The sequence below is a fragment of the Anoplolepis gracilipes genome, chromosome 15 (genome assembly GCF_047496725.1).
Source record: "Anoplolepis gracilipes chromosome 15, ASM4749672v1, whole genome shotgun sequence".
In the NCBI taxonomy this organism is placed as follows: Eukaryota; Metazoa; Arthropoda; class Insecta; order Hymenoptera; family Formicidae; genus Anoplolepis; species Anoplolepis gracilipes.
In genome coordinates, this window is record NC_132984.1 from 6,482,253 (window position 1) to 6,494,014 (window position 11,762).

The following is an 11,762-nucleotide window of genomic DNA, read 5'->3' on the forward strand; positions in this document are numbered from 1 at the left end:
TTCTTTTTGCATTATTTATATATTGCAATTTATTGTATATTTTACAATATTAATATAGGATGAAACGACAAGACCATGATTTATGATTAAGGTTATAATCCCGAAAATTTCCAAAAGATTTTAATCGTTACTTGTTATTTATTATAAGATTATTAAGAAAAATCGATATTCATGCAAATCCAATTCAAACGTAGACTAATAAAAAATATGTACAATTTTTAACACAGTTTATATAGATTTATATTATGCTGATACTTAGACAAATATCTTTCTAAATCTTTATATATAGAGTATTTAAAAATATGTTATATAATAGTTAAAAGAGTTTCTCTGTGAAAGATTCTACATGAGTTTTTAATTTTCTATTGGAAGTTAGAGCCACAATCCATCCATACACATACACAAAATTCAACGAGGTTTATAATTGTATGATATTCTACATACATGGATTTACAATTTCTTTCATGTAAAGTAAATAAAGTAATCTATATATTGCCTTATGCTTTTAGATTAAAGCTAAATAGTAAAAAAATTCTTATCATATATATTATTTCCATGAATAAAATTTGTGACTAATTTGATAATGTAAACAATGTGTGTATGTTAAAAAATATAATTTTTGAATGTAATTTTTATACGCACAATAAAGTGTTAGAAAAATTACGTAGAAATATAATTACGTAATTTTTATACTTTTTGTAATTTTTTACTTTTTTATTGGAAAAACAACAAAATAGAAAGTAATCTAATCTTTCCTGCAATTTAATTTAAATTATTGCAGTCTTATTTTTATAATTTGAAGAACCCTGAAAGGCATTAACGTAACTTAATCATCCGCAACATTAAACTCTGTAATGTTAATACAATAAGTAAAATTTTATTTGTTCATGTCAGTTGATACGTTAGATTTGATAAGATAAGTCATAAGTAATCATTAACTCAATGGTGTGGATAATTTATCGCAATCGACTTAACTATATAAAGTAGAAAGGTGAAAATCATTCACCTTATACTTCCCGTCAAAATTTTATTTCGTTTATACGCTATTAAAAATATAAAAAAATTCAAAATGTTTACGAAAATATTGACGCTAACGCTGGTGGCTATTATTAATCTGCAAGAAATTTATGGACATGGAGTGATGATGGATCCTATAAACAGGGCCAGCGCCTGGAGGAAAGGCTTCCCTGTACCACCTAACTATACCGATAACGAGTATTTCTGCGGTGGACGTGAAGTATGTATTACATAAAAATTTAATTATCAAACTATATAAATATATTCTTTAATCTGAAATCGATAGTTCCTTAAATATCAATAATTTGCTAGATATAAAGAATTTTGTAAATAAATTTTAATAATAAAAAATATAATTATTATAATCTTACTTTGTTTGATATATGTAAGAACATATCATCATAATGTACAGTAAATATTTAGAAAAGGTCACACCTCGTGGATGATGTTGACCTTGATATATGTTATAGAGAGGAAAGTACTGATCAACTTTTCCTAATAACTTAAATGGCGGTCTCTTATACTTTCTGAGATATTTAATGATAAATGTTTACTTATAGGGAGCCACCCCCCGATTTCAATGACCTTGACATATATTATAGAGGGTACACTCCTAAGTAACGCATGTTTGAATTTTGTGGCGGTCTCGTTTGATTTCTGAGATATGCGACTTTGAATAATTATAATTTTCCTACATACATGTGCAATAATACTAATAATTTTCATTTTTATTCGCATGGAATAATATAAATATGAGCGAGGAAATATTTTCATAACATACACACACACACACACACAAGGGGGGTACAAGAGGGGCCTTCGGCCCTCCCCCTCTCGCACCCACCCCGTCCACCTAGCTTCGCATGTACGTTGCAAGACAAAGCAAAGTTCACATGGGTTTGCAACTTTCCACGCGAAGCGATGGAAGCGAATATTTCCCAGAATGATACTAGTTTTTTGGCGCCAGGCGCAAAAATTCGCGCCACTCTAAACTCGGCATTATAGAATCTAAATTCACGAAAAACACTAAAAAGAATCGCAATCGCAACTACTCGGCTAACCAGCCTTCGAATTGGTAGAACAGGTGTTCTTTAGGAGCAGTACAGGATCGAAAATCGATAGCAGCAGGCGTAAAATATTTTAGATTAAAATGCAACGAATTAATATAAAAATAGTAAAATATGTTTGACATTAATCGATGTAGAATGAATTATAATCAGTTAAAGAGAGACAATGTATACAAAGACAGCTATGCGCAGTGATCGCATTCACTGTGCACGTGAAGGGCACAAAATAACGCGATACTGTGACCGAGCGCTAAGCATCAAATTACACTCCGATTTCGGATATTCTTTGAGAGATCGGAAGCCGCTCGCGGCATGTTAAGGTCGCGGCGGTAATAATTTTGAACTAATACCGATGCACGTAACTCTCGGTCACGGAACGCTCAAAAATCAAGCAAAGAAAAAGATGAAATACTCTTAAGAATGTGCGTAAACAAGCGCGGTCGACGAGCTTCGACCTTCGATATTTCTCGCTACTGTTCGTTCTCAACGCTATACTGACAGCATTAAATGTTCGACTTTACTGCGCGAATATTCTACACAATATTGAACAGATCATACTAACAATTATAACGAGCAAACGATACTTCATACAATGCCTGACCGCGAGTCGATATGCGGCGCAGGATATCAAAGTCGCATGCGGCACGCGGTATACGAACTCGCTTCCCGACGGACAAAGGAACGGTACTTACTCAAATAAATGCGCGAAAACTAACATTAAAACTGACGCAAAGATTACGGTAATGACTGTCGGCGGCGAAAGAGAAAGATGCGGTCTATGCCCTTTAACAACTCGGACGGAACGAGAGCCCTTCGCTTTCTCGAAACGGTACGGCACGGTAACGGCAGCTACTACACGTGGTCGGAATGTCTGATCTTCCGCTAATCGCGACGGCTACTCAAAACGATAATCGCGATAGGGCAGCATCCGTCCGAATCGCGTTGATTTACCGGGTTGGCTGCCTTACAGTTTCGTCGACTTTCTTACCCGATATCGCCTCTGGATCGCTCGCTAGCAGGAGCCTGTCGTCCTCGATAGCTCGCCGAACAGTGACGAGCGGAAGCTTACTATCGGTTCAGTCCGGTGCCCTTGGCTTCTCCGGACCCCATGGTTCGAGCACGAACTAGTAGCTCCTTCCGTCAAGGCTCCGATGTCCGTCACATCTGGAGTGGCCATCCTCTTGACTGTTTATCTCCGGTCCTTCGCTCCAGGCGTAATCCTGCGGTTATAAAATCTCTTATAACGGCAGTCGATGTTCCACCGAATTTTGTATATAACACTGTAAAGGGCATAACTCTTACCAGACGTGATACAAAACTTACCAGCTCTCCGCATCGGTTGTGAGCCTCCGCTCTCCGTCGAACTCAGCCTCCTTTTCCCCTGTTGCCTCCGGATGAGAACTCGTTGCTGCCGCCAAACCCACGTAACAAAACCCGTACAGCACAGATCATTGCACTTACATTACAGCAACGTTGCAATATTGCAATTTGCAATGAAACATTGCAAAGACGTTGCAAAGATATAAATCCACCAAGTCCCAGCACAGTTGTTGCAATATAAATATTTGCTAACATAAATATTGAGGAAACATTTCAAAATCAAAATTTTATATATAAAAATATTATAATAAAAATAATTTTTTTGCAATATTTGTACATGAAAGATGTTAACGAAAAAACAATAACAAATGGTAAATTTTTATAAAAATATTCTTTTTTCTTAAAAATTAATTATCTTATTGCTGCGCATAGTATGCCCACAACACGCACTCGAACTTGTGTATTACATGCGTATATCGTGTATCCAAAGAGCAAGTGTATCCTAGGAATGTGTTATATTAGTTATTGTGTACGCGTGTATATTACTACGTGTATATATATTGTTACGTAAGAGAAAAAGGTTAATGCTTTTTATCTGTATATGTTGTTAAAAATTTATGTATTCTATTAATTATAATAGAAACGGATATGCTTATTTCATTGTCAGAGTTAATAACCTATAATTTCATATATGTTGAGATCGATTAGAAAAGTAAAAATATTGTAAATCTGTGATTATCTTGTGGTTATCTTCATCTTATTCATATATTCTTTAATTTGGATATTTTTTATTTTCCCTAAATTTATATTTTGCTGCAGATATTCGTACATATATTTCTGCAATATAATAATGTCAAACTAGATATATTGTACTTTAGAAAAAAGATAATAGTCAGCAGTTAAATAATTATTAATATATAAAAAATAATATAATAAATATATGTATATACAAATTTGTAGCTGAAGCTCTGTGTGTATATTATTAATTACATTATTGCAATATTATTATATGCAAATTCATAACATTGCAATATTGCTATATTTCGTTGCAATCTTCCTAAAGGCGGACATTTTAACGTTTCTGCAATCCCACAGCAATGATGCAGCAACATTTCACAGTGAAATTGCAATATTACAATATTGTGGTGAAAGATTGTTGCAATGTCTATGCAATCTTTCTGTGCTGTATGGGAAATGCATGAAAAAAATACAACGGTTTGCAAGGGCGAAAAAGATGGCGAAAAAGACGGCCCTAAGGACGGTCGCTAAGCGCGCGCGGCGTAAATAGGCGCCATTGCCTCGCGGTTACCAGGGACATAGACGAGAAGCGTTGATAAGAACAATAGATTAACGATTATTATTTAGCGATCGGCCTAGCGGTGAGCCGTTTTTCTCGCCATCTTTTTTGCAGCGGGCTGATACTCGCGCCGGATTTGCCGATTTTTGTAAATTAATTTCTCAATAATTATTCCGAAAATCGCAAAATGGTACAGGACTTTTCTATTCCATTTAAGCCGCTCTACCTGCACTCGAGAGGTGATACGGTCATTCTGAGACACCCTGTATATAACAACATTGTTTTTCGATATTTTATTTTTACTAAATTATGCTTGTGTTGTGCCGCGGTGCACAGCAAAATCTATTCCATATTACATATCTCACGGTATTACATATCTCGCGGTATACATGTTAATCCAGTTTTCAAAAATATAAAATATTAAAAAAGTAGTATTATTATATATTACTATATATAATTTAATTTCTGTATTATTTCTTAAAATTTTTAAATTATTTTTTGATTAATTGTATGTAGAATAATTTTTTATATTGGAAAAAACAAATTATGTATAAGTTACGAAAAAATACTTAAAATACCAAATTACTTTTATTTATAATATTTTTTCATACACTGCATAATTTCGTTCATGCATTCAAAATTATGTATATATATTATATAAAGCCTTTATTGTTTCATACGTTTCGGTTTCTGATTTGGATCATCATCAACAAACGATATGTAAATTAAGTTGAGAATCATATACTGTCCGTTTCGAACTTATCAATTATTCTAATTTGTTTATATAAATCGATTCTTCACAATATTCTGTGTAAAAGTTATAAAGGTACGATGACCAAAAATTTAATAGTTTACGAGATATTTTATACTTTAGTTTTTGACATAATTTTATATAAACTAAATATCCCATAAAATATTCATTTTTTAATTAACAATATGCCAAAAGTATAGTAATGACTTTGCAGCAGAATTTAGTGTGCTCCTCATTAAACTTAATTTCTGGACAGCACGACGATAAAATATAACAAACAAACTAAATAAAAAAAATCAAGCATTATTTATTATTGTATCATGACAGTCGATATGTAGCAAATACCCGATAAAAAATTTCTTATGTATAGTTATATATACAGAATTGAATATAATTATACAGTATTCTACACAATTGTGTAAAAATATGTATAATTATAGATGACACCGTATAAAACGTTACGTATTATTATATATAAGTGGATTGATAGCTGCAATTAGAATTATGTATATGTAAGCTTATACATACATACTTATACACAATGCTTGCAACATTTTATGTATAATGATATATAATTATATATAATTATATATAATTATATATAAAATGGACAAATTTCGTATATAAATTTGTATAATTAGATATGTCCATTTTTGTCTGATTATATATAAAAATTTTTTACCAGGTACGAGTAAAGTCTATCATATCAAACATTGACGAAAGAAATGCGGCAAAAATAAAGCATAGCCTACCGTTACAATGTGACAGCAAAAATGCGACAAAGATAAAACAAAATCTATCTTATCAATTATTAAAGGCAGAAATATACTATAAATCGAGCATAGCCTGTTGTCATATAACAGAAAAAAAGCACGGTAAAATAAAGCATATCTGATAAATTTAATTATATTAATATAGAAACAACAAAATTGAATTTTACAAGTATAATTACATAAATGTTAGCAATAAAAAATTATTAGAATAGTAGTCATAAATAAAATACAATAACATTTTATATCGTAATTATACAGGGGGTCCCATAAAGATTGAATCAACGTTCGTGAGCAGCTAGAGCGCATTAAACTTAACAGAAAAGTCCTTTACCATTTTGCAATTTTCACAATATTTATTGAAATATTAATTAAAAAATATTGACGAATAAACGCTTTTCGCAGGTAGACAATGGGCCATACTCTCTAGGCGTTCCAGCGGCGAGTGTCACGCGGATTGCATGGCAACGAAAAACAACCATACTTTTCGTTGCTGTGCAACCCGCGTGACACTTCGCCGCTGGAACGTTTAGAGCATACGGCCCATGGTTTAGCCGCGAAAAGCGCGCGCTCATTCGCTGAACACTTTTAATTAATATTTTAATAATTATTACGAAAATCGCAAAATGACCTAATACCTTTTTGTTCAGTTCACTGTACTCTACCCGCTCACGAGCGTTGGCTCGTTAGTTATGAGACACCCTGTATACTTGGACAATAAAATAATTACTACAACTGATAATAATTTGAATCAGTGATGAAAATTAATAAGAAAGATAGTAAATAATCGAAACTGACAAATATGCTTATTTGATTTTATTCGATGTTCGATATACAGACGACGTTTCGACCTTAGGTTTAGGTCCTTATCAAGTCTATAACGGAAAGATTGAAGATTTACGTTAATTTTGAAAGTTTTAAATAAGCATATTTGCCAGTTTGAGTCGATTATTTACTATTTTCTTTATTAATTACTACAACTTTTAATTTTATGTTATACAATACACACAAACATATAAAACATATAAAAACAGTTTTCTCAAAATTTTCTTATCTTCTCTTTTTGCTTCATGCTTCCACTGCTCCTTATTTTTATTTAACGCCCCCCAATTGCAACCGAGGCTACTACTACCCCCCCTAAATCATTTCAACGCCTTTTAGGGGGCGATATCGTCCACTTTGGGAACCTCTGGTGGAACAACAACAAAAATTTATTTTTCAAGTCTTTTTATACTTTTAAGTACCCTAAATTTGAAAAAAATTTACTGAATAGCTATAAGATAATGGCTATTACAGTTTTATGCAAACATACAAAAAACTATAAAATTGCTTAATTTAATAGAGAAAATGGAAAATAAAATTTAATAAATAAAATAAAAAAATAAAAACCGTTTTATTAGGTTCAAATACAAAATGGGGGCAAGTGCGGAGAGTGTGGTGACAATTATGCTCTACCTCGACCACGGTCAAATGAAAATGGCGGCACATATGGAACCGGCGTCATTGTTGAAAAGTAAGTAAATAATAATATAATAATAGTCAATTTTGGCATAACTTTGACATAGTAACCAAAGTATATTAACAATAAGCTGTACCAGAACGTTTTCGCGTCTTTGGTAATTTGTATCAGAGGTGTGGTTAAACGTTGTAGTATCTAGTCGATTGATAGCATGCTATAACAAGCAATAAAACAAGGTTTACTTATATAGAAAAAACTACGTACGTTTTAGCATACTGATACGATACATCGTATCAGAATAAATCTCTCTCTTACCAACCTTGCACTATATTAAACAATCGCCTAATATCATTATAACATTTCAAATAAAAAAAAAATATTTAAAATTGTAAACATAAATAGATAATGACAAGCTCCTAATTTCAAAGAGTAAAATCTAAAAACTAATATTTTTTATTATTAATAAATATTTTTTATTAATATAAATTTGATAAGCAACTATTTGCAAAATATTTGTGCTAATATTTTTTGCAGAGCAAAAGAGAAAAATGTTTATACTGCCATTAAATATATTTTTGATACAGAGTTATAATTTATTTTTTTAAATTAACAAAACTCACATAAAAATTGTTGATTATGTTAAGGTTTTCTTTTTATTTTTACGAGGAGAAATCCATCCATGGATACCTGTCTTCCTATGAAGGAGGCAGGTTATGTCGGACTCCTATCGACTAAAATCCCTCAAGTGATCCTCCGGAACGGTTAAGTGGACAAGCCCTGAGGTCGCTTTCGCATTCAATCAGGGCTCGCTCTCGCTATAAGTTCTCTGTTACCCAATTGAGTGATGGAGGACTCCTATCCCACAGTGCGCAATAAAGCGCACTCCTATCCCGCTGTTAATGGTGATGCGGGACCACCATGCATCACCGTTCCATCCTCGGGATCATATACAATGGAGGGCAAGCGTCCCCGCGCTTGTCCCCCTGTGATCCCATGAGGAGAAAAGAATAGAATTCTTTTCTCCTCCAATGTTGTCACCAGAAATGGTAGCAAGTATGGGCGAGCGATGCACACTCGAGTTCATTGCCTACGACTTAGTTAAGCTAATCTAACATAAACCAACATAATGGTAGACAAACTTAAGCAAACTGATATTGTTCCTTTATTGATTAACAGTTAGTGTTAATATTAAATTTTAAAAACAGGTTTGGACAAATGTAAGACAATTAGTATAGTACTGTTGATTTATTAATTTTATCACTTATCGCTATGCGGCGTATAATCACAATTATTTTATATTTCATTTTCCATTTAAATATAAAGCGCGACTTTTAAAATAAAAAATTGAACTATCTGTTTTTAGTTTAATATTTGATTTCTTCATAAAAATTTCAAAATATTTAAATTAAAAATTTTTGTCTATTCTTAATTAATTAACAGCTTTAATAAAATTTAAATATTGACAAACGTTAACATTATTGGTAGAATTATTTAAAATATTATTCTAACTGTATATTTTTATTACACACAAGTACAACTCTATTCTTACTAGTTGAAACAATTACAGAATAATTACAGTCCTGTATTTGATCGTTGACCTAATGTTAGTAGCAAATACTAACACAAATACTAACATTTAAAATAGTATTCGCTTAATATTAAGCTATTTGTAAATTTTAAGTTAGAAAATGATATTTGTAACAATCAAGCCAATCTGTGGAGTAAGTTATTATAGCAAGTTTTTTTACATTAAAATTTTATTTATTTTTAAATAATCGTATTGTTGTAAAGGGTTTCATAACATAGGTACGTAAGTCCAAAAACACAATTATATAGAAATTTTTTTTGAGAAAAGAACAATTTAAATTTCGCATTTAATAAGTAGACATAGAAATAAGTCCAAATATTTTTGAATTCATAATTATTCTGTATTCCATAATTATTATGTTAATTAGTAGCAGGTTTGTTATAAAATGCAAAGTATAGAACATTTATATGTTTTAATATCTCTTTCTTTTTTAAATTGAGAATGTATGAAATTTTCGATATATTTTTTAAAAAAGTAAAAAACACACGCCATAAAAAAATTTAAACTTGTATAAGCAATAGAAAGTTATCTAAAATATATATAAGCAACTATTAAATATTATTCAAAAATTAACTACTCAAAAGTATAAGTAGGAACAATTCCAAGTATGTAGCAAATACTTAGAATCAAGTGAAAAAGTAATCTACGATATTAACTTCACAATTTCTAACATTTATTACAAAGTCAATTTAGTTTTTTGTTTTGTAAGTTATGCTAAAATTGAATGTATTATATGAAAATGTATATTACATGAAAATATTACTGTATGCAGGTACAAAGCAGGTTCTACCATCAATGTAGAAATTCACCTCACAGCCAGTCACATGGGTTACTTCGAATTCAACCTATGCCCGTTACAAGATAAGAAGGACTTAGAAACAGAGAAGTGCTTCAAGGATCATCCTCTCTTATTAGCGGACGGTAGCGGTTACAAATTCCCAGTTACAGGGCCAAAAACTTATAACGTCAAAGTGATCCTACCAAAAGATGTCACATGTGAACAATGCGTATTCAGGTTAGAATTAAAAATATAATCTAACAATATCCTATAATATATTCATTTAATTGTTATATAAAATAACTATTTAATTGTTATATAAAATAACTAAATCGATTCTTTTTATTACTTTACAATTATTTTATAAAAATATTAAATTGGAATTATCAAAAAATCAATAGAGTATTCAAAAAGTATTTATGCAAAGTGTTACAAGACTTATGAAATGAATAGTGGAATTTAATATAGATAAAGTCAAAATATAAAAATTTAATATAAATAAAATTAAAATTTTTAAGACACAAGTTAACGAATGTTGCGAAAAACCCTATAAGGGGCACAAATTACGTATAATTAATGGCAAAAATTTTAAATTAACGTTAATAATTGATAAGACGTAAAAAAAACAAAATAAAAAGTGCATTGTAAGTAAAAGACATAGAAAAGTTGTGCCGAAGACTTGCGGCAGAAATTAAAAATAAGATCAATAAGACACGGATTCTCAATTCGTCTTATTACATATCATAACTCAGACCAAAATATTTGATAATTTATGCTAATTCTGACAAAAACTATAAAATATTATAATATCTATTCACTTCTAAAATCATTCTCATAATTTCACTGTGGTCATTATCGTTACTTTACATCGAATGCATCTTCCAAAGTATATCACTTCACTCTCTTGCGTTTGCAACATTACTTTTAATCAAAGATTGACATCTAAGCGCCTCAATTTATCTAAGTAATCTTTACTGACTCATTTTTATATTAATGTTATGTTTTTATGATACGCTAATATCTTGTGATGTAATTATTCTTTCACTAAAATATCTGCTAATTTGCTAAATTTTTCACAAATTATATATATATATACACTTATTTCACAGAATTAAATTTTCAATGTATTATTATAGAATAATTTACAAAATAACATATTTGTTTCAACTCTGATTCAGATGGCACTATCGCACCGGAAACTTTTGGGGAAAGTGTGAAGATGGAAGCGAAGGCATGGGTTGTGGTCCGCAAGAGAACTACATAAACTGTGCTGATGTCTCTATCACAAATTAATCTGCAATTAACTACATTCGAATTAATCTTCTTTTTAATCTTTACTTTAGCATTGAAATTAACCGATTGGTCCTAAAAATTGTTAATGAGAAAATTCAAATTTTTAATTACTGAAGAAATTTGGATATATCAAGACCTGTTTAACAATGAGGCATGCGAGAATGTTTAATATTTCTATTAATTGCGAATAATAAAAAAATGCTGTATGTAATTATATTTCTCTTTTCTTTTTTCCTATATCGAAATAACAAAACTATAATGTAAGTTTTTATGTTTGTTACGTCCTATAGACTTCACGATTCTTTCCTTCCTAAAGGCCTCAATAAATATTGTCTAAGCAATACAGCAAAAAATTAAATCGTATAAAAACTGTTGCTTCGGTGAGACTTCAAGGGTCCTACATTTCACACGTAATAAAACTT

The 11,762-nt window shown here is 30.9% G+C and overlaps 1 protein-coding gene across 1 annotated transcript; it reads left to right on the plus strand.

The window, feature by feature from the left end:
• Positions 1-1,069: 1,069 nt before the first annotated feature.
• LOC140674185 (uncharacterized) lies at positions 1,070-11,538 on the plus strand. Its single transcript, XM_072907559.1, has 4 exons — positions 1,070-1,237; positions 7,623-7,735; positions 10,042-10,284; positions 11,226-11,538. The coding sequence occupies exons 1-4, from the start codon at positions 1,070-1,072 to the stop codon at positions 11,338-11,340; spliced, it is 639 nt and encodes a 212-aa protein (XP_072763660.1). The 3' UTR covers positions 11,341-11,538.
• Positions 11,539-11,762: the final 224 nt, after the last annotated feature.